General features: G+C 42.8%; 1 protein-coding gene across 17 annotated transcripts in view; it reads right to left on the bottom strand.

Annotated features, from left to right (window-relative positions):
* Positions 1–19,172, bottom strand: part of LOC137306476 (neurexin-2-like) — a 1,403,359-nt gene extending 1,384,187 nt beyond the window's left edge. For 16 of the 17 annotated variants that reach the window (XM_067975720.1, XM_067975733.1, XM_067975727.1 and 13 more), the window contains exon 1: positions 18,476–19,172. In XM_067975720.1, the coding sequence (XP_067831821.1) occupies positions 18,476–19,136 (661 nt within the window). In that variant the 5' untranslated portion in view covers positions 19,137–19,172. The remainder of the gene's footprint in view (positions 1–18,475) is intronic. The other variant, XM_067975726.1, reaches the window with a different exon arrangement.
* Between the last annotated feature and the right edge of the window lie 5,449 nt (positions 19,173–24,621).

Here is a 24,621-nt window from a genome sequence, read left to right as displayed (position 1 = left end):
TTATTCTGAGACTGCGACTCCTGGATCTGGATTCCCCAGCCAGCAGAAACATCCTCCCTGCATCTACTCTGTCAAGCCCTGTAAGAATTTGTATGTTTTAATGACATCACCTCTCATTCTTCTAAACTCTAGAGAATACAGGCCCAGTCTACTCAATTTCTCCTCATACGACAATCCCACCATCCCAGGAATCAGTCTAGTGAAGCTTCATTGCACTCCCTCTATGGCAAGTATATCCTTTCTTAGGTAAGGAGACCAAAATTGTACACAATACTCCAGGTGCAGTCTCACCAAGGCCCTATATAATTGCAGTACGACAGCTTTACTCCTGTACTCAAATCCTCTTGTAATAAAGGCCAACATACCTAATCGCTTGCTGCACCTGCATGTTAGCTTTCAGTGACTCATGTTCAATGACATCCAGGTCCCTTTGAACATCAACATTTCCCAATCTCTCACCATTTAAAAAATACTCTGCATTTCTGTTTTTCCTACCAAAGTGGATAACTTCATATTTTTCCACATTATATTCCATCTGCCATGTTCGTGCCCACTCACTTAGCCTGTCTATATCCCCTTGAAGCCTCTTTGCGTCCTCCTCACAACTCACATTCCTACCTAGCTTTGTGTCATCAGTAAACTTGGAAATATTACATTTGGTCCCCTCATCCAAATCATTGATACAGATTGTGAATAGCTGGGGCCCAAGCACTGATCACTGCGGTACCCCACTAGTCACAGTCCGCCAACCTGAAAAAGACCCATTTATTCCTACTCTCTGTTTTCTGTCTGTTAACCAAATCTCAATCCATGTCAGTATATTACCTCCAATTCCATGAGCTCTAACATTGTTCACCAACCTCCTGTGTGGGACCTAATCGAAAGCCTTTTGAAAATTCAAATACACCACATCCACTGGTTCCCCCTTATCTATTCTACTAGTTACATCCTCAAAGAACTCCAATTGGTTTGTCAAACATGATTTCCCTTTCATAAATCCATGTTGATTCTGCCAAATCCTATTATTATTTTCTAAGTGTCCTGTTATCACATCCTTTATAATAGATTCTAGCATTTTTCCTTCTACTGATGTCAGGCTAACCGGTCTGTAGTTCCCTATTTTCCCTCTCCCTCCTTTCTTAAATAGTGCAGTTACATTTGCTACCTTCCAATCTGCAGAAACCGTTCCAGAATCTATAGAATTTTGGAAGATGATAACCAATCCATCCATTATCGCTACAGCCACCTCTTTCAAAACCCTTGGATGTCACTCAGCAGTAAAGGATCTTCCATGGTGTTGGTCTGGGTAAGTCAGATTTTACACTGTTTCATAACAACAGGACAGTTATACCACGTTACACACAATGTATTATTATACTGCTGACATGGAGCTGTACTTAAGTTGGACTGCCCTCTTAATTAGACAAAGCCTAATTGCTGAAAATAAGCACAAGCCCAAAATCAATTAGAGTTTAATTACTGTGGGTGAGTGAAGTTTGCAAATTGCCAATTGCTTATAATTTCCTGGCTCCAGACCAATCTGTAACTTCCCTCACCAACAGTAAATTACCTGTAAATGATCTCTTGCATGTAATGATTGTCTTTCTTTGTCATTTTTTATAGACTTTTTACACTTTCATCAGTGATGTCTGAAGTATTTCACGACAGTCTCAATACATTGATTAATAAAATGCTATCAGATCTCCTGTGGCACTGCTCAATGTGTGACAGAGGACACATTGCAGGAAAAATTGGATAAGGGCCGTTTTTGGGTGCGGATGGCGTGATGCGCTATTCCCCGCGCCCAATGACCCCTGCACAGGTAGGACGCAAATTTCAGCTGGCTGGAAGACTCACCTGCAATCAGCGTTCCATTCCGGGCCTTGCACATGGAATCAATTCAATTCGCACTTTCCACCACCGGGGAAGCCCAATCTTTTAAAGGGAGGATGTTTCTTAGAAATCTCTTAAAAGTAGCTGGTACTTGTTATTTGCTGAAAGTAACAGTCTACTGCCTGCACGGAGTCTGAACGGAGATCAGACATCGCACATGTAAAACACAGATGGAGGTCCCACCCCTATGTTTATACACTGATGAGTTATGTTAAAACATTGAATAAAGGTTGCGCACTACTAAATCCCACATCCTCCAATCTGCATGCTAGACCTCACCGATCTGCCGATCTGAGTTGGTACCAGGCCTGCGAGAGTGTGTGCACCAAGGTTCTCTGCTGATGCACTAGAAACCTTGGTGCAAGAGGTGGACAGAAGGAGGGACATCCTATATCCGCAGGGTGTGGGGGGAACAAAAGGCCCTCCAGACATATATCCAAAAGGCAGTGGGAGGCAGCGGGGGACGAAGTCAATGCCAGACGTACAGCATTATGGAACATGGATGCAGTGCAGGAAGAAGTTCAATGCTTTGACATAAGTGGTCAAGGTGAGTGAGGTGAACTGTCAAATGGCTTCTCCAACTAACTGCACCACACACTGCACCCCCCATCCCCCACATCCCAACAAACTCACTCTTTCCATCAGTACTCAACTCTTCCGACCAGATGCTTCCTCTCACCCTTACACATTACCACTGTTTCAAGCTGCCCACCCACACCTCACAGGCCACACACACTGGCAGCTATTCCATGATGACAGGCACATCATCCAAACACATGTCCCACTTTCTTGCAGGAGAAGGTGGCGCATAACAGGAGGCAGCAAGTGACAGTGGCATTTAGCCCCTCGAGCCTGTTCCACCATTCAATGAGATCATGGTTGATCTGTGACCTAACTCCATATACTCGCCTTAGCCCCATATCCCTTAATATCCTTGGTTCACAGAAATCTATCAATCTCAGATTTAGAATTCACAAGTGAGCTAGCATCAATCGAACGCAGAAGAGCGTTCCAAACTTCTCCCACCCTTTGTGTGTAGAAGCATTTCCTAACTTCACTCATGCATGTCCTGGCTCTAAATGTTAGGCTATGTGCCTGCGTCCTAGTATTCAAGTGTAGGAGACCTCCAAAAACTGTTACAAATGCCTTGGCAACCAGAAGCAATAATCCAGCCACTAACCTGTAAATCCTGCATGGTCCCTTTAAATAGCGCTGGTGGGGGTCCTCCAGGCACTCTAAGACACGTTGAAATGGTCGGGGTTAAGACTGTGCGTTGAGTTGAGCATTAAGTCCCAAAATGGTGTCTATCACTTTAAATCAGCGTTGCACACTGATTGAAGCCATTTTCTTCCTACTTTACATGATTCCAGCGTTCGTTAACTGCGCCTGGGCTAAATCCTATACCAAGACGGCATCCGGCGCACGTCACGCTGGAAATGTGCGTGCGCATCCAAGACGCCATCTTGGATGTCAGAGAAGCTGACTAGCGCCGAAACAACGGGCGCGACATGGCCCAATTTAGCACCCAGTGTTTTATAACAATAAGGATGTTATCAACAAGTGTGAGGGGGAAAGTGTTACAGGAAGTAAATGTAGCACCTACAGGATGTCAACACAGTTACATAAAAATTTTAATACATTGGTACTAAATTTTGTGTGGGGATTGTTACTGTGTGTTAAAGTGAGAGGTCTGAGGGGTAATGGCTAAAATGTGATAGTGAGTGTAATACTTACAAGAAATGAACAATATAAGAAATATTTTTAATAAAGATAGATATCTCAAGATTCTAATCACAGGTAGTGTGCCTGTAGACGGCATTGTGAATGCAACATTACATGGGGCTGTTTCTGTTAGAACAGAGGAAATTAAAGAGTGATTTTATAGAGGTATATAAAATTATGAAGGGATGAGACATACTAGATAGAAACAAATGTTCAGTGATTGAGGGGTGTAGAACGAGGGCACATAGATATAAGATTAAATGTAAGCGTTGTGAGGCTGTGCAATGCACTACCAGAGTTAGTGGTCGCCAACATTTAAGAATAGGTCAGATAGTGGTTCAAGGAAAGGGGAATAAAGGGATATGTGAACAGAGCAGGCATGTGGAATTAGGCCAACTGCTCATATGGAAGGTAAATACCAATACGGACTGATTGGGACAAATAGTTTGTTTCCTTGCTTTAATTTCTATGTTATTCTATGACGCAGTGAGTACAGTGGGGTTCCACCTAACATTATGTGGCAAGCTACTGTCCTGTTCCTCCCCCCTCCAGGCATTAAAAAGTGGTACTCATTCTGAGAATTCACAATAATCTCTCCATTTGTAAACCCTCCAACCATTCCCCGATCTTAATTTGCAATCAACCATCAAAAAAAATTAAACCCCAGAGGTCCACATATGCAAATTATTGGCATCAAAGAGGAAAGCTGAAATAAAGAGCGACCAACAATCTGCCTGCGTTTAAATGACCTTGGTGTGAACCGCTTAAAACTGTGAGTTGATCTCCGTGATTTTCTTCAGACAAGATTATATCTCCTAATCCTACTCTAAAATCATCTCACACCTCTCACTCCCATAAACCACCCTTATCCTGCCCACACGAATATCGCCTCCCACTCCGCTGAGAGGAATTGTGGCCTGCATTCCCACCACATCATTATAAACTCCTCCCTCATAGACAAGTGTTTCCGTAAAGCAAAGATTGAGAGCCAGGTGGGTGCACAAACACATTTAAAAGCCCATGAAACAAACAGTAGAAACAGTTATGATGGCAAATGGTAATTCAGAATCAACGGCATCAGTGGCAACCAACACTTCTGAAAACTTTCTCCACCCGCCCTCCACACTGACAGTATTGACCCCCTGAAAATCCCACCTGGGCCAATTTCCCCTCTTCCCACATAGAAAAGGGTGTAACGTAGAAAACGCGATGAACCTGATGGGGCTCACAAAGATGAAATATAGGTAAGTATAAACAGAACCATGGCTGTGATTTTTCCACTTGCTGGCATCAAGCTAGCATATGTGCCTTGCCATGCCTAGGTGCAAAACAACTAATCCTCCTGCCCATGTATTAAATAATCCCAGGAATGTAGATGCCATTTTTAGTCCTGCATAGAAGAGACTAGGAATGTTGTTCCTCTATCTTTAGACTCCTCTTTATTCTCATAGTGTTCTTACTCCTTTTGTACACTGAATGTCATTCCTCTGTTTTACTCACATTTCAGAGGGTCTTTTGCAGTGGAAAAAAATCTCCTGCTCTGACTGGGAACCCTGCCTTGACACAGACATCCTTTGCTACAGAGATACCTACACTGTCAAAGGCCCCTTCCTTACCCATGGCCCCATCCCAATCAAAACCCCAGCACCTATAAAGACCACCACCTTCAAGAAACTCCTGACTTGGCAGAGACCCCCGCCCCAACAAAGACTTCGGAACAAATAAATATGAGCCCAATGGCGTGCACATACTCATAGAATTGTTTAAAAACAACATTGTTTCGATTACACAGAAAAACAATGAAACTGCACTTGGATAGGCCTTTTTCTATGGAGGAATAGGAACAGCAACTATCTGATAGGGTGAGGTAGCAGATAGGAGAGACATCGATGCGATGGGCTGAAATATATTCAACCCCTATGGCACTCAAAGTTATGCAGCTCCATGTACAGGACCCACAGGGATGTTTTCCTCTCCCTCCTGCTGTAGTACTGAGCCTTCATATCTCCAACCATACAACCCTCCAAGATCTCTGCGTTCCTCCTCTTGTGCATCCCCCATTTCCTTCACCCCACCACTGGCAGCCGTACTTTCAGCTGTCTAGGCCCTAAGCTCTGGGATTCCCTCCCTAAACCTTTCCGCCTCTCCACCTCTTTTTCCGCCTTTAAGATGTTCTTTAAAACCTGCCTCTTTGACCAATCTTTTGGTCATCTACCCTGATGTCGCCTTCTTTGGCTCAGTGTCAATTTTTCTGTGTGGTTATGCTCCTGTGAAGCACCTTGGGATGTTTTACTACATTAAAGGTGCTAGATAAATGCAAGTTGTTGTCGTTTTCTTTTGGGTCAAGAATCTGACTGTTTCTGCCTCTTTCTATCCAGGGAGATCAGGATGAGATCAGGGAATGATTGGAGGGTTTACAAATGCGGAGATTATTGTGATTTCTCAGAATAAGTACCACTTTTTAATGCCTGGAGGGGGGAGGAACAGGACAGTAGCTTGCCACGCAATGTTAGGTGGAACCCGACTGTACTGCAGAGATACCAACCACATTGTTTTCCAAAATACTTTGGGAACAGGAATTGTAGCAAAGGAGAACATTACGTCCCTGTTCCAAAAGGAGAATGAGATAAGCAAGATAACGAGATCAATTAGTCTCACATCAGAAGTAGGTAAACTACCAGGGAACAGAAATAAGTCATAACATTAGCAAACACTTAGAAAGCTATGAGCTAATAAGGGAGAGTCAACACAGAATTCTAAGAAGCAAGTCGTGCTTGAATAATTTAGTTGATTTCCATTCTGACAAACTTTTAGAAAGCATTTCACAAAATGTTAAATAAGAAACTTGTTGCAAAGATTAAGGCCCACGGTTTAAAGGTAAAGTGGTAGCATGGATAGAGGGGTGACTGATGGGTAAAAAGGAAAATGCCAGAGTAAATGAATGTTTCTTAGATTAGTAAGATGCAGCTGGTGAAATACCCTAAAAATCTGCTTTGATACTTCTCTTATTCTTCACATACATAAACGATTCGGACTTGAGCATAGTGGGAATATCACAAAAAAATTGCTGAAAATATAAAATTGAGGGCATGGCAAAATTTGAGGAATGATACAGAATACCAGAGAGGGACATTAACAGATTGGGGAGTGGGATGATACATGGTAGATACAATGCAACAAAGATAAATGTCAATGATGCATTTTGAGAAAAACAATGAGTGGAAATAAACCCTAAATGGTACGATTCTGTAATGGAGAGATTAGGGCTGTAGATACTCAGATAAATTGTTGTCAATGGATTTGAATCTGCTTGGAGACCAGTTTCCAGTGGTGTCCCACAGGGATCGGTGTTAGGATCTATGGCTATTTACTATTTTCATTAATGACCTAGATGTAAGTGTTGGGGAATGATCGCAAGTTTGTTGACGAAATCACGATATGTGTGAGTGTTGGGACGGTAGAGGATGTTCGAGTACTCCAAGCAGATCCAGATGTGTTGGGAATGGACCTGTGTTTGGCAAATAATATTTAACTTAGAAAATCATAGTGTTGTGGCCAGGTCTAATGCTAAATATATACACACCCTACAGGGCATAGAATTGAAGCCAGTGGTGAAAGAAAGGGATCTAGGTGCATCACTGTCTAAAGGTGTATTACACTGCATCACTATCTAAAGGTTCATAACCAATGCCACGAGACTATAGCTAAAGCAAACAGGGCAATTTACTACAAAACAATTTAATACGTTGTATTCACAGGGCAATTTACTAGAAAACAAAGAATGCCATTTTTCCTTATACATGACCTTGGTTAGGTCTCAGTTACAATACTGTGTCCAGTTTGGTCTCCTCACATATTGGAGGATAACGAGACTTTATAAAGGGTGCAGAGGAGGGCCACAAGATTCATTCCCAGTCTAAAACACTTCAGTTTTCCAGATAGGCTGAACGAGCTGGGTCTCTAGATTTAGAGAAGGAGTGATTTGATCGAAGTTTACAAAATAATGAAGGGACTAGATTGTCGACCAATTATTTCAGCTGAACAGGCTAGGGAGGACCAGGGGTCATAGAATCATAGAATCATCTAATCGTTACAGCACAGAAGGAGGCCATTCTGCCCATCGAGCCTGTGCCGGCTCTTTGTAAGAACAATCCAGTTAGTCCCGCTCACCCACTCTTTCCCCGTAGCCCTGTACATTTTTTCTCTTTAAATATTTATCCAATTCCTCTGTGAAAGCCATGATTGAATCTGCTTCCAACACCCGTTCAGGCAGCGCATTCCAGATCATAACTACTCACTGCGTAAAAAAGTTTATCCCCACGATTGTCATGATTGCAAGTTATGTTAAGGGAATAACTAGGTTGAATGTTAGGTGGCTCTTTTCCCAGAGAATAGTGGACCTGCGGAACAGACAGCCGGCTTGTGCAGTGAACGCTGATTCGCTGAATTCCATCAAGAGAAAGCTGGACCTGTTTCTGGCTGGGGTGGAGATCACCTTGTACAAGATGTAAGTACCCAGTAATATAACTGTGGGTCAATGTGATCTCCTGGACTCGTTTCGCTCACCAAAAGGCGTCGGAGAGAAATTTTCCAGATTTTTTCCCCTAATTGGCCTGGGTTTTTATCTTTTTTCGCCTCCCCCAGGACATTACATGGCTCCATGTGGGTAGGTAATGTCTGTATCCTGATGCATCCGGTATCACATTTATATGGGACAGGCTAGATAGGCCAGTCGTACTTTTCCTGCCTGTCATTTACATATGTAATTTTCGTATCTTCATATGCTTAAAAGCAGCTTTGCATACATCTAAAGGCATTAAATGGCAAATAGGACTGAGTTTTATATGAAGGGATAGTGAATCCAGAAGTGAGGTGGTGAATCTGGGTACAGTAGCATGGTGGTTATATTACTGTGACTGGTAATCCAGTGTCCTGGACTAATAATCCAGAGAACATGGGGTCAATTTTAGGATGGCCGAGCAGATGCGTTCGTGGCGGGAGGGGTTCCTAAAATTGGGGAATCCCGGAGCAGGTCGGCTCCAACCCGCCCATTTCCGAGTTCCCCAATGACGCAAATCGGTGCGCGCGCAGCCCCCACATGCAGGACTCCCACCGGCAATTAAAGCTGGCGGTATGACAGTTTAGATAGTTAGGGAGGTACTTGAGGTCGTTGACAGACCTCGTTGGGAAGAGATTTTAGCAGCTATGTGATTTTGGACTCTCCTCCACGGTGTTTCCCATGCTGTGGGAAACACTCCCTGTAGTTGCAGACGTGTTTCAGTCAGCAGCCATTGGGAGATGGAGAGGATTCCTTGCAGCAGGGCACTCTGTCACCTCAGACAAAGTTTTGCCTGCCACACCGTTGGCTCCACACTCAAAATTATTACATCATACCCTAAACTCTGCTGTCCAAACACATTTACCTACTTTGCAGATCCCCTCACACTCACACCGTTAGGATTGGGGGGGGGGGGGGGGGGGGTTCCATAGCTGCATTCATAACTCCATTGAAGAATGACCAACATCACCAGCCTTGCCAGGCATGCCGTCCACCTCCACCACGTGGAGCTACACAACACAGTGCTGCGCAACAGGCACCTGCACAACATAGTCGTGCAAGTACACATACACCCACTGTAGGGTGACCCAATGGGTGGCATCAAGGGTGTTCATGGAGAACCTCATGAACATTGCACAAGCCAGTCAAGAATGGCCAAGATGTGGCAGTAGTGATGACAATTTAATATGTAATGTGAGTTGATCAGAAATCAAAATATAAGTAAAACCATGACAAACCCTCAAACACCCTTGTGCATCCCCTTCATGCTCACGACACGTTTGCCTTACGTTTCCTACTAAACATAAGTGATGCATGCCCTGTGGCTGCAGCACAGGTAGTGGCAGATTGGGTGAGGCTGACCGTGAAAGAGATGCATGGGAGGGTGAGTGTGAGACAGAGCCATGAGTTTATATGAGGATTGGGTTGAGTGATAGTGGTAGGATGAGTACTGGGGAGGTGAAGACGTGCAGGTAAGATGAAGATCAGCTTTGAGTGGGTGTGAGGAGTGATGTGATAGAGTAGGGTTGGCAGTGCAGAAGGAAATGTGGGGTGGGGGCGGCGATGTGGCAGACGGAGTGTAGGGGAATGAGTAAGAGTACTCACTTCGGCTGACCTGGTTAGGTCATTGAAGCGCCTCCTGCACTGTATGCAGGTGTGTGATATGTTGGTGGTGCTGGCGACCTCCTCTGCCAACCTCGAGCCAGGCCTTCGTGGTGGCAGAGGCAGGCCACTTCCTCCTGTCCGCCGGGTGGAAGATCTCCCTCCTCCTCCTCCTCACCCCATCCAGTAAGACCTGGAGTGAGGCATCATTAAACCTGGGTGCAGCCTTCCCCCTTGGCTGCTCCATGCTGTAATTTTGCCTATTTTTTGCAGCATCAGTCAGTGGAGGACTGCCCCTTTAAATAGGGCTCTTCCAGCTGACAGCCTATGATGCGGGTGCGCAGTCCGCCCGCTGCGCAGCTTTCCAGCGCGAAACCCGGAAGCCAAGGTAAGTGGCTTCAATTTACTTACGATCGCGTGCCAAACCCACCAATTTCACTGGGCGGGTTACCCATGCACCCAGCCGACCACCCGCTGCCAACCCGCCTCCCTCCTAATATCGGGCCCCATGAGTTCTAATCCTACATGGTAGTTTGAGAATTTGAATTCAGCCATGATCTTATTAAATGGCGGAGCAGGCACGAGGGGCTGAATGGCCTACTCCTGTTCCTATGTTCCTATGTTTTTAAAAATCTGGAAATAAAAAGCTAGTATCAGTAAAAGTAACCATGAAGCTGTCGAATTGTCGTAAAAACCCAACTGGTTCACTAATGTCCTTTTGGGGAAGGAAACCTGCCCTCCTTACCCGGTCTGGGCCTATATGTGACTCCAGTCCCACACCAACGTGGTTGATTATTAACTACACTCTGAAGTGGCCTAGCAGGCCACTCAGTTGTATCAAGAAAACCTGCAGCGGTTCAAGGCCAATGCCCATCACAACACAAGGATGAGCAATAAATGCTAGCTTTGCCAGCAATGTCCACATCCCGGAAATTAATTTTAAAGATGTATTATTACAAGTATCTATTGAAGCCAGATAATCACAACACTTACCAGGGAATTTGATAAACACTCAAATAAAAATATTTTAAATAGGAGGGGAAAAGGGCAGGGAAACAGAATGAAGGTAGCAAGTTCTGGAACATAGGAACAGGAGTAGGCCATTCAGCCCCTCATGCCTGCTCCGCCATTTGATAAGATCATGGCTGATCTGTGATCTAGCTCCATATACCTGCCTTTGGCCCATATCCCTTAATACCTTTGGTTGCCAAAAAGCTATCTATCTCACATTTAAATTTGAGAAATTTTTCACATCGTTCACCTGACGAAGGAGGAAGCCTCCGAAAGCTTGTGAATTTAAAATAAAATTGCTGGACTATAACTTGGTGTTGTAAAATTGTTTACATTTAAATTTAGCAACTGAGCTAGTATCAATTGCCGTTTGCGGAAGAGAGTTCCAAACTTCTTGTGTGTAGAAATGTTTTCTAATCTCGCTCCTGAAAGGTCTGGCTCTAATTTTTAGACTGTGCCCCCTACTCCTAGAATAAAACTGTTGGACTATAACCTGGTGTTGTAAGATTCCTTACATTTGTCCACCCCAGTCCATCACCGGCATCTCCACATCATGCCGAGAATCCCCAACCAGCGGAAATAGTTTCTCTCTATCTACCCTATCCGTTCCCCTTAATATCTTATAAACTTCGATCAGATCACCCCTTAACCTTCTAAACTCGAGAGAATACAACCCCAATTTGTGTAATCTCGCCTCGTAACTTAACCCTTGAAGTCCAGGTATCATTCTGGTGGGGGAGATGATACCTCTGCAGGCACAATGGGTCAAATCTCACCATACTGTATGAGAGCCTACTCCAATAACCAAGTGCGAAGTAGTTTCTTAACATTTAGCTCAAAATTTCCTCAGATATAATCATATTCCTGAGTTTTTTCCTGATTCAGCAGAAAGAACTTCTCCACATTCACTTCACTGATTTCCTGGATCATGTCTCTCCCCACATCCAAACCTGGCATCTCCTAAACACTATGGCTTAGAATTTCCACAGGGATCCCCCAAAATCCCATTGTAACTTCTGCGGAGGATCGGCAGAAAGTACGGAGAAATGACCTAAATGGCCATTTACCCTATTTCTCCAGGGTTTCCACCAATCTTCCAAAGTTATGACAGATGATCGGGAGAACCCCCATGTAAATGGCGTATTTCCTTATTTACTTTGTCTTCTCTTCTACTCTTTGTGGCACCCTACACTATGAGCCCTGGCACTTGCCCTAAATTTCTCAATAATAAAATAAAGAGTTTGCTTAGCTAGTGAGGCAGATTGTTCTCTCTTTGTAGTTCATTAGGTTAAGGTCTTCTTTGAGCTCTTGTCAATGTCTCGATGATTTTCCTTTGTTCACTAATTTTAGTATTATGCACGGAAATGAAACAGGGAATATTGCTTCACATTCAGATCTTTTTTTTTGCTCAAGATATGAAAATGGAAGATGATTTATGAAAAGAAGGGAAAACATGGTCCATCAATGCTCACCGTATCCATGAGATGGAGAAAAAGGAACGATCAGGAAAAAAAGGTTGGGACTCAGATTGGCTCTACCCTTTTAGCACTGTTGCAGGGTTTCTGGGACTCTCTTGACAGGAGGGAACGAGGCGTGGCCTGCAGACGCAGATCAGACTGATCTAGCGTAATTGAGGAGGGATGAGACATTCCTGATTTCCCGCCTCATTTCCTATGCTCCATACTTGCTGGGCGCCTGGGTGCAAGGCATCCTGAAAAGTCGACAATGTTGTCTGGCCCAAACCTACCACTGGCCTGGTGGTCTGTGTTAATTGTGTTCATGTGATTTATATCAATTACTGTTAATTGTATTCAGCTGGTGCGTCTCAATTGGGGACTCTCGTATCTATTTATAGGAGGGAGCTTATCTCGGGTGTGAACTGTGTGTAATGTGGAGCTCTGTGAATAAAGGCTTGGAAGCAACTGAAGATCAGGCTCTAGTATTCTATCCTTTACCACCTGACTATCCGACTTTTTACAGTCCGTGTGGGTACTGATCTGTAGCTCAACTCCGGTTACCCACTTTTTCTCCATTTCCTTTGATACCCTTGCCTAACAAAAGTCTATCGATCTCAGTGTTGAAAATTTCAATCGACTTAGCATCCACAGCCTTTTGAGGGAGAGAGCTCCAGAATTCCGCTGCCTTTTGTGTGAAAAAATGCTTCCTGATTTCACTGCTAACTGGCTTAGCTCTAATTTTAAGATTATGCCCCCTTGATCTGGATTGCCTCACTAGTGGAAATAGTTTCTCTGTATCTGCCCTATATGTTTAGTGCCTGGGCAGTGGGAGGAGGCAGGTAAATCAGCTCTATACATACCATACTTGTTTCTATATCCCAACACTCCATTGGTCTTGACAATTGTTACTATATAATGTGCACACTGGCTATTTACCATTCATTGTTTATTTAGTGATATAATCTTCATTCTGTTGTTACATTCACCATTTTAAGTGCTAATACACACATTACATTTCTTAAAAGTAAATTCTTTTTATATGTCTAATTGACTGAATGTAGGTCCTTATAAATAATCATCATCTCCTCCCAACACCTTGCTTTCTGGCACAGATTTCTGTCATCTACAAATGTAAACATTCCATTGACAATCCCCTTATTAAGGATAACAGGGGTTCCAGAGCAAACCCTGGGGAAATGCTGTTGCCCAATTAGAACCATTATAACTGATAAAGCCAGTCTGCTATTTCCAATTAAAAAGGTTGTTTAATAAAGATTTGACTTAAAGGGTTTAGCATTAACCCTAAGAGTTTGTATCCTGAGCAGATGGGCAACACCATCTCATGGATAGGATGGGCATTGATGTATTTTCTCGCGTTTTGCTTTGTGTGTTTAGAATCATTCATGATAATGTTAAAAATATTAATTCTGAATGAGTCAGAGAGAATTTGATAAAGTCCTTTACAGAAGACTTATAGCTAAAGTGAAAACTTGCGAGTTCCCAGATGAAGCTATAACTTGGAATACTAATTGGTTAGATAGAAGAAAACAGAGACTAGTTACTGGGGAGTGATGAAGGATGGGGAGGTGGAAACATCTTTTTATTTGAATTAATAATTAAAAAACTCATCATGAAGACTTTATCAATATGAACAGTGCTGAGCATAAGCATAATATTAGGGACAGCGCATTAATGAATTATGATTAGACTAAATTTAGATATATTCAAAGATTTGTCAGGAAATGGACTTTTGCTGCAATTAATTGATTGGCTCCCTGATGATTCGAATGATAAAGGCACTGAACCATACAGAGCAGGAAGGTCCCAGGATCAATTTCCGATCTGTGCAGTTCACTGATCTCAGCAGGGCCAGCAGTTGTCAAGTTACATATTTATCTTAAAATTCCTGGGTGCAAGGGAGAAAAACAATCAGCCAACGTTCTCACTCTTATTCACTATCCCCTGCAGAAAAGTACACATTTGGGGACATCAGGTGAGGATGGCATGTGTTTCATGGTCAAATAGCCCGTTAACATTCAATGAAGAATGGACACTTGGCCAAGAGGGCAATCAACATTCTTAAAACGGTAAAGGAAAAAATAGCAAAAAAAAACTGGAGGCGGAAAACAACTGGGCCCCAAAAATCTATGAGCCACGATGCCACCATAACCCATGTCATCATGCCCGCCGCTGCTCTCCAGGGCTGACCCTGCTGGAGTTTGCAGAATCAGTGGGAGGGCAACAAACCCCTCATAATTTTGAATACCTTTATCAAATCTACTCTTAACCTTCCCTGTGCTGGTGATAAGAGCCCCAGCTTCTCTAGTATCTCCTCATAGCTAAAGCTTCCCATCCTTAGTATCATTTTAGTCAGTCTCTCCTGTACCCTTCCCATGGCCTTGACTTCCTATAGACCATAAGAGATAGGAGCAGGAGTAGGCCATTCGGCCCCTCGAGCCTGCTCCGCCATTTTAATGAGATCATGGCTGATCTGATTTTTACCTCAACTCCACTTTCCCGCCCTTTCCCCATCCTTCATGAAGTAAGGCACCCAAAACTGGGCACAATATTCTAATTAAGGCCTAACCAATAATCTATATAGGTTTAGCATTACTTTTTGCCTTTTGTATTCTAGGTCTCTATTTACAAAACCTAGGATCCCACTAACTTGCCATCCCATTTTTAAAGATTTGTTTATCAGAATTCTTTACTCTTCTACTCCTTTTAAAGTTTTACTATTTTGTCTACATTTCTTATAAGACCTTCCAAAATAGATAATTTCACTTTTCTCCACTTTATATTTTATCCAACATCTATCTGCCCAATCTACTAACTCATTAATTTCCTCCTTAATTCACTGCAATTCTTTTTCAGTTATCTATGCTCCCTATTTTTGTATTATCCGAATCTTGATACTGTGTCCCATATACTGGAATCCATGGCCGGGAACTTTCCTTGGAGCTGCTCCCACTCGGCCACTGTAACCACCAGAGATGCGGCAGAAGCCCTATTTACGCACGTAAACAGAGTTTTGGGCTCAGTCCTGGCAAAGTTATAGTGGCAGTGCAGGATCAGCTCCAAGCAGATTCCCAGCCCAAATCTTTCATATATTAAGAAGAGTAATGGTCCCAACACCGACCTGGGGGATACCTCTGTTTTGATCCCTCCAGTCCAAAAAACATCAATTAACCATTATTCTGTTTTTTTTTTACCCTTTAGCCAACTTCCTATCTTTGCTGCCATGTTGCCATTAATGCCATGCATCTTAATTTTACTAACAAGCCTCCTATACACAGCTTATCAACTGCCCTTTCAAAATCGATATACACAACATGCTCTGAGTTTCTTTTATCAATACATTCTGTTATTTCCTTAAAGCACTCTATTACGTTTGTCAGACATAACTTGCCTTTTACAAATCCATGGCTTTCTAAGAGAACATTAATTTTATCCATTATTAAGGCCTCTAGAAGGTTATCCACTACCAATGTTAGGGTGACAGGTCTATAGTTACCCAGAGTTACCCAGGTTGAACAAAGATGCTACATTGGCAGTTCTCCAGACCTCTGGCTCAAATTCCATATCCAAGGATGTTTGAAAGATTGTGGTTAGAGCCTCTCCTATTTCTTCTCTGACATTCCTCAGCATTCTAGGGTGTGTACCATCAGGACCAGGTGCCTTTTCTGATTTGAGTTCTGCCACTTCTTACAGTACTATTCATTTGGCTATTGCTATCCTATCTAACTTTTCTACCCTATCATTCCAATTATCATACACTTGTAAAAAAAATTGAGGCCAACTACTCATTTACTATCTCTGCCATTCCTTTATCCTCCATGGGAAGATTTTGATATTTGTGTCTAATCAGGCCTACCCTAATTCTGAAATTATTCTTTTACTTTTTATGTGTCTATAAAATCCTTTACTATTTCCCTTTATATTTCCCCATGGTCTTGCTTTATACCTCCTCTTAGCCTTTCTAATCTTTTTACTGTGTTTTCTCTCTACATTTTCTACACCTACTTGGTTTTCTTTTGTATTGTTAGCCCCTGGTTTGTCATACACTTTTTTTTTAAATAAAACTTTCATTTGAATTTCTCTACTTATCCAATGAACTCCAATCTTTGTGACACCCCTTTTACCTTCATCTAGGACTATGTCTACTCTGTATTTCAACCATCTCTTATTTGAAAGTTTTCTACCGTTTGTTCACTATCATCTGCCAATTTTTCTTTCCAAATTATCTGGGCTAGTTCCCTCTTTTATCTAATTGAAACCTGCTTTATTCCCCAGTTAAATGTCTTTATTTTTGACTGTTACCTCTGCTTTTCAGTTTTTATTTTGAACCTTATTATGTTATGGATGCGGTTTCTTAAACGTTCCCCTACCTTTACCTCACCTACTTGCTGCACTTAATCTGATAAAACTAGATCCAGCACTGGATGAATTCCTATTACGAAAGGGATTACATGGCTATTAGTTTCACAATCATATCTAGAAACGAAGGGGAGGTTTGGAAGGGTAGGCTAGATGGACCAATAGTCTTATGTCCAAAATATTACTATGTTATGATAATTTATCAATATGTTATGCTAATTTGATCTGATGTCCTTTTGGTGAAAATGATGAGCACCTCTTCTGGCACCCCTCCCCCTTCCAGTCAAAAAAATTGTATCTCAAACATTTTTGCATGAAGATAGAGCCACCTTGAGATGAATGTTGCAGGCATAATTTATCTCCTGCCTCAATCTATATTTTCTTGAAGCAAATTAACAGGACTGATGGAGAAGGAAAATTAAGTCAGCTTTTCTCGCACCAAATTTACTTTCTGAGAATATTGTGGGTTTTTTCTCATTCTTGAAGCACTCTTGAAGTAGTGAGAGTTTAGTTTGGCAGTTTTGGGATTATATATATTCATGAGTTATGCTAATCAGACTTAATTTAGATATGTAGATCATAGCCATTAGAAAACAAAGTTTCCCTCACAGCCACAAGCCTGAAAATGCAATCACTGTGAAACCCACAGGAGATGATTGCAGCCACCAGTCACCTGCAGTCAGGAAATAGTCAGTGCAATAAAACCCTGAGCATCCAATAAACACCTTTCACACAACCCATAGTGGACATCATAAGATAAGAATGTTTAGAAACAGGAAATATATTAAGCCCCTCGAGCCCATTAATATTTAAAGATTACCCCACTGACCTGCCTTTTCATCATAATCTTCAATCATTTCTATTTGCAGAAACCATAGACATTACAATACAGCAAAAAAAGCCATATGTCCCATCCCACTTCTGCCACCTGTGCAAGTGCTAGCCCTCCACCTGAAGCTATCTACCTCAATTCTATTTCTCTACCCTTACTCCTATACTTTCATATTCAAATACTTATCCAAATGCGTCCAAATATTCCTTGGATACTATCAATATCATTTCCTCGTAACTTATTCCATAACTCTATCACTCATTGGATGAAAATATTCCAACTGATTCCCTTCTTACTCCTTACTTCCTAACTGTGTCCTCTGGTATTTGAACCCCTCACCATTGTGAATAATTTGCCCAGATCAATTTTCCCTTCATCATTCAGAGGCTACTGGCAGAGAAATTCTTTTTAAATGTCTTTTACACAGGGTACAGTACAAAGATAACAGTGCGTTGCACAAGATACAGTACGAGGGTGTCACTGTGTGTTACGCAGAGTACTGTACCAGACTTCTGATATCACTGTGTTGCACAGTGTACAGTATCAGACTATAACTGTGTGTTGCCCAGGGTACCGTACCAGGGTATCAATGTGTTCCACAAGACCTTAGTATCAGGATTTAAGTGCTCCATTTGCACTATCAGTCTAACGTTAACTGTTACTTTAATATTGCTTAAGTGCTTAAATAAATTGACAGTGTCTTTTTGCATTCTAAAATAAAAACATCCATTGTTAAACTCCATGTTGCAAGATTTTATGGCCTTCAGCTTTCAATAGATTTTAAATTAAGTTTGAGGGGTTATCACTGTGTAACATAGGGAACAATGTCAGGGTATCACTGTGTGTTACACAGGCCAGGGTATCAATGTGTTACACAGAATAGTAACAGCAATATCACTGTGTGTTACATAGAGTACAGTACCAGAGTATCATTGTGTGTCACACAAGGTACAGTACTGTATGATACAGGGTATGGTACATTCAACAGAATACAGAGTATCATGAAGTTGAAGTGTCTCCTACCTTCGCTGCAAACCTTCCCATGGAATCCAGTCTCTGTACAGTCGCACACAACCTTGCTGTTAACCACAGAGCACACACCTCTATTCAGACAGGGATTTTGCTTGGAGCAAAGATATTCCATATCATTTTGGATTCCTTGGCTGCCGAGGAGCACTGGGGGAGTATCACCCACCTTTAGGTTGGCGATTAAACCTTTAAATGGTAGCTCGTACTTTACCGTGCTTGAAGTTAGCGTTGAAAGTCGAACATCAGGTGGGATGCCACCAACAAAAAGATCACTAGCAACCGTCATGTCCCGCCTCTTGGATTTCACCTCTGCTGTTTTGGCCTCAGTGTCTACGACAAGCATGGTTTCGCGGTAATTTCGTGTCAGGAGGACCATATGCCACCGATCGTCATTCACTTTTGTGTCCAAGTACAGGGTGGCAGGCTCGACACAGAAAATTGTGAAGCGCAGTCGAAGACGACTGTCAATTATCATCAGTTCCAGGAAGTCACAATAGCCTCCATCATCTACATAAAGCAGCAGTGATTTGGAAACGTTAGTCTTGAGGCTGAAGCTCAGCTCACCCTGAGAGCCGGCATCCCACCGAGCATACCTGGCCCACTGGCCTGCTGTTCCACCAAACTCCAGAGCTCCATTAAGGCCTACAGTGCACATTAGAAGGACAGCAAGCCATAACAGCTTCACCTCTGCCGTTTTATCAACAAACATCTTCATGAAAGCATCAAGTTTTTAATCTCAACTAGTAGAATTTCAAATGCTGTGGAAGGAAAGTCCACTTTTCTACATTCAGAAACCTGCACAGCCCAAAAAAACACAAAATGGCCACAGTATTGCCTCAGTAACAGTCCCCTGCGCGCATGTGTATACAACGGAGATTGGCACTGGTATCCAGAACAGCTCCTGGCACATCCACCGGCCTAAAATATCCTTCACGATGCACTTCACTAATTCCACAGCACAGCCAGCCGCTGAAAGCCTTTCTTGTGGGAATTCAAACTACCTTCACATATATCTCTCCATCTTCACAAGAGATCCTTTTAGCTTTCTCCATAAAAATACCAACATACAGGGATAAGATCCAAAGACAAGGTCCTGCCCCTCTTGTTCCTATTTTTTCTTTTTCCCTTGTCCAGTTTCTTGTTCAAGAGGAGATGAAGTACATGCAGCCAGCTGGAACCTTATGCCACTTCACTGCAGAAGACAGCATGACGCATTGGTTCTGACTTCTGAACTCCCAGAGGGTGTCAACAGACCCCCACAGCAAGACAGAGAGAGAGACAGCCAGACAAATAGCAAGAAAAACAAGGAGAGAAAGAGAGCAAGAGAGAGGGAGGTCACATCAGCCTACTTTGTCCTTCCAAATCCATCACCTGTTTGTTGTTCCATATCCCCGCCTGTCTATAGACGCCTTCCCTCAGCCGATTTGAGCACTTCAAGCAGTGTTTCAAGATGTCAATCTGTGAGAGACAAAAAACAATAAATTATATTCCCACCTCAGAGTGGCTGTCATTAGAACCACAGCTGCTTAATAAAACTGCCAGTAATCATGCGATTAACTCTACATGCACTAGGGCTTTTAATTGCACAATGGAGAACTTTTAACAATTGGACACGCAGGCTTATCAAGGGCGCTGTGCTTGTTCAGAGTCAAATCTTCACCTTGCTCCTATCCTTTCACCCAAAAATTGCACTATTTGTGTCAAATCGGCCCAATGTCCACTGATTTTTCAATTATTCCTGCTTGGTTCTCAACACAAACAATATTGATTCCACAAAAAAAAAGAGCTTCTGAAAATTTTTTGTGCTCATCAAGGTCAGAGGTGTCAATGCTGTGGCATAGAACATTTTCTATCCTTGCATCCAGTCTCAGCATTAAGCACCACAGGTCAGGTATTGCACAGGTGAGATGCAGCATAAAGTTCTCTCTAGTGTCCTACCAAGCAGCTTCCTTTACAGTACTTCATAAAGCACTCCAGATCGATGGAGAGTAAAGCTCCCTTTACTCTGCCCCAACAACATTTTAAACCCAGCTTCAGAAGAGCACTCACATCCAAAATTAAATAATGTGTGTGCAGTTTATTTCCCATTCCTCAAAGCACTTAAAAATCCTGAACAACGTCTCCACTCAATCGTCTTTGCTCCAATGAAAACAAGCTCAGTTCTCTTTGTCCATAACTTACCACTAAATCCCAAAGTCATCCAAACTAACTCATTTTATCTGATCACGAGATGTATGAGAGAAACAAGACTTTTGTCCCATCAATCTGGGTTGGAATCAACTTCTCATCAACGAGGTGAAAAGTCGGTGTGCCAGCACTCATTCATCTAAAAGCCCCCATAGTGCAGATTACAGATACGAAGGGATCAGGCCATAGCCCCAAGCAAGTCCACCCATAATCCAGCAAGGCCAGGCTAAATTTAATTATTTTTGCCCCTTGTTATATTCAATGGCTCGCTGATCCATTGGCCACGTGGCCACTGTGTGACGTAAACAAAGAGAAAAGATGATTGGCATGTGTGAATTAACAGGCAATGATCATTTTCCACCATGCAGTGTTTTGTGGGATAGATGGCCATGCTCTTGAGGTCTATCGCTGAGATATTTGACATGTATCTGACATATTTTCCATATGTTTAGAACAAAAAACACCTATTTTTAGGCTAGGACAAGGGTCTTCTGGGAGTGTACCAATATTTGCAGGGGGTCCCTTTGGGATGTGTAAGTATTTACATACATTGCACCAGGACACTAGTACTGATCTAACTGTGGAACTGAGATATAAGAAAGAACTTGCATTTATATAGGGCCTTATTTTAAGTCACTGTTGTTCTGTTGACAAAGATGGCAATAAATTTACTTAAAGTAAGGTCCTACAAACAGCAAATGAATGAATGATCAGATAATCTGTTTTTGATGGTGTTTATTGAGGGAAGAATATTGGCCAGGACTCCAGGGGAAAGCCGTGCTCTTCATGTAGTGCCGTGGGATCATTTATGTCCATCTGAGCAGGCAGATGAGCCTTGGTTTAACAGCTCATCTGAAAGACAACACCTCTGACAATGCAGCACTCCCCTTGCATTTCGTTGAAGTGTCAGTGTATGCTCAAGTCAGGAGTGGGGCTCAAAACCACAACCTTCTGACATTGAGGTGACAGTGCTATCAAAATAACGTGATAGTGACCAGGTAGGTCCCATATTCAACCCACAGTCTGTGCTGAATTAGCTGGCCCAAGGTGGCAGTAGGGGTAGTATAATTAGCCTTAGTGTCTTAGGGCCTGGGCCTGGGTAGGAAAAAAATCAGCCAGGGTTCCAATTCCTTATTACTTCCCAGTGACCCCTGTTGGAAAAATCACTACTGAATTCCCAGCTTGAATCAGATGAGGCAAAAAGAGTCTCCCAAAACACTTTACAGCAGTTATTTTCAAACATTTCTGGTTTGGAACCCTCTACAAATATCAACACACTCTTGGAGACCCCCTGCAAATGCTGCCATACTCCCAGGAACCCTCTGCAAATATTGACACATCCCAAAGACTCTCGGTAAATACTGACACGCTCCACAGGGACCCCTCTGCAAATCTGTCACACTCCCAGGAACCCCTTGTAAATATTGGCACAACCCACAGGGACCACCTGCAAATACTGATAACACTCCCAGAAGACCCAAGTCCTAACTCCTAAAAATACGTGTGTTTTTTCTAAATATCCAAGTGCAATAGAACTCAACAGCATGACCATCTATTGCACAAACACTGCAGGGAGGAAAACCAATGGAACTCCCTACCCACGTGGTGGTGGAAACATCTTATGGTCCCAGCTAGATTTCTCCACATGACAGTATCAATCAATTCAAAGCGCTGGTATAAAAACCTTTATTTAATACCTCTTTGAATAGGCATGGGTTAGAATCATAGGGTTCCCCGTTCCCTTTTTTAAAAAAAAATCCCACCATGCCAAAACATTCTGTGTAGTGATCTGATTTTAGTCCTTTGATGCACGGTGCTGTGGAATGCTAAAACAATGCTCCAAGGCCCTTCCCCAGACCTGTCGGCATTGGGACCACTTCTCCATCTCTCGTGTGCATAGCGTAGGGGAACATGGCTTCCCTCTTCTCCATTCCCCATGCACAGAGTGATGCAAATGGTTTCCTTCTACCCCTCCACACATACGCAATACTGGGACCCAGCTCCTTGTTGCTCTGCCTGAAAAGCTGGACCCTGGCTCTCCTGCCTCTTTTTCTCTTCTTAGTCGAGAAATGACACAGGGGCCACCTGCGGAGACAAGACAAGTGGCCAGTGCCCCCGATGGGTCAGCAACCCTCGAGATCTCTGTGCTCCTCCAATTCTGGCCTCTTGCACATCCCCAATTTTCATTGCCCCACCATTGGTGGCCATGCTTTCAGCTTCCTAGGCCCTATGTTCTGGAATTCCTTCCTTAAACCTCTCCGCCTCTCCACCTCTCTCTCCTCCTTTAAGATGGCCATTAAACCTACCTCTTTAACTCACCTGTCCCAATATGTCTTTATGTGGCTTGGTGTCAAATTTTTGTTTCGTAACGCTCTGTGAAGCGCCTTGGGGTGTGTTACTAGATTGATTCCTGGGACGAGAGGGTCGTCCTATGAGGAGAAATTGAGTAAATGGGCCTATATTCTCTGGAGTTTAGAAGAATGAGAGGTGATCTCAATGAAACGTATAAAATTCTGATAGGGATTGACAGAGTAGATGCTGAGAGGATATTTCCCCTGGCTGGAGAGTCTAGAACTAGGGGGCATAGTCTCAGGATAAGGGGTTGGCCACCTAGGACTGAGATGAGGAGGAATTTCTTCACTGAGAGTTGTGAATCTTTGGAATTCTCTACCCCAGAGGGCTGTGGATGCTCAGTCGTTGAGTATATTCAAGACTGAGATAGATAGATTTTTGGACTCTAAGGGAATCAAGGGATATGTGGATCAGGCGGGAAAGTGGAGTTGAGATCAAAGATCAGCCATAATCTTACTGAATGGCGAAGCAGGCTCGAGGGGGCGTGTGGCCTATTCCTGCTCCTATTTCTTATGTTCTTATATAAATGCAAGTTGTTGTTGTTGGTGTAGCACTGAACTATAACACCAGGTTGGATTCCCAGTATGTACTTAATTTTCATATTTTAGGAAGATGCAGCACCTTCTGGGTGTTTATGACCTCAGAATATTCAATTAATCATTTCAATAATTGAAGAAATATTCAGCGGCAGAAATAATTGGTCAACGTAGCCCCAGATCTCAGCACATTAGGCAGCGGAATGCAAAATTAATTCCCAGAGCTCGAGAGGAGATAACTGGCTCTCATGAATTATCCAGCTCTTCTTGCAAGTAAAATATGCAAGGCACGAAATAGCAGCCGGCTGTCAGGCTAAATATCTGCCGTCTACAGTAGCAGTCAAATTGGGCGAACTTCAAGTGATTGCCTAAGCAAGTTGCACTCTTCACATCCTTGACAGCCCTGTTCACCTTCCACAGAAAAGAAAAAAAATTAATTCTTGATGTAAATCACGTTTTAACCCCCTGACCTCCATTTGTGGGAGATCAGCTTGTCGTCGCAGTAAATGATTTTGACGCAGAAGCAATGGGCAGGATTTGTCAGCACTTTTGATGAAATACACACACACACACACACACACACACACACACACAAACTCACATGGGTGCTGTCCTAGGAGGCAGCCAACACAGCCCACAGTCACAGATAGACAAGTTATTGAAATATATGTTGATTGAGGCACGTGCGTGTGTTCATTTCAGACAAGCTGGTGTACTCAGGAAGAATAATTTTGTTTAAATGGAAAATTTGCTGCCCTGTAATCCTAACTATAATGGGATGTAATCACCCCCTCAACTCAGAAGCTGTGGAATTTACAGCAGAGAAGGAGGCCATTCGGCCCGTCCTGTCTGTGCCGACACTTTGTTACAGCAATCTGAAACGAATCCCATTGCCCTGCTGTATCCCTAGTGCCCTATATTTTCCCCTGCTTCACATTTTGATTCAATGTTAAGGTAATGTTCTGTAAAGTGTATTATTAAGCCATACAGACCAGAAGGTCCCAGAAAGCCATGCAGCGCCTGGAAAGTAACAATTGACCTCAGCATCCTTGAGATAAAGAGGGG

Source organism: Heptranchias perlo, chromosome 43 (genome assembly GCF_035084215.1).
Source record: "Heptranchias perlo isolate sHepPer1 chromosome 43, sHepPer1.hap1, whole genome shotgun sequence".
Taxonomy (NCBI): domain Eukaryota; kingdom Metazoa; phylum Chordata; class Chondrichthyes; order Hexanchiformes; family Hexanchidae; genus Heptranchias; species Heptranchias perlo.
Note: the sequence above shows the minus strand (reverse complement) of the source record. Positions and strands in the feature narration are given on the sequence as shown.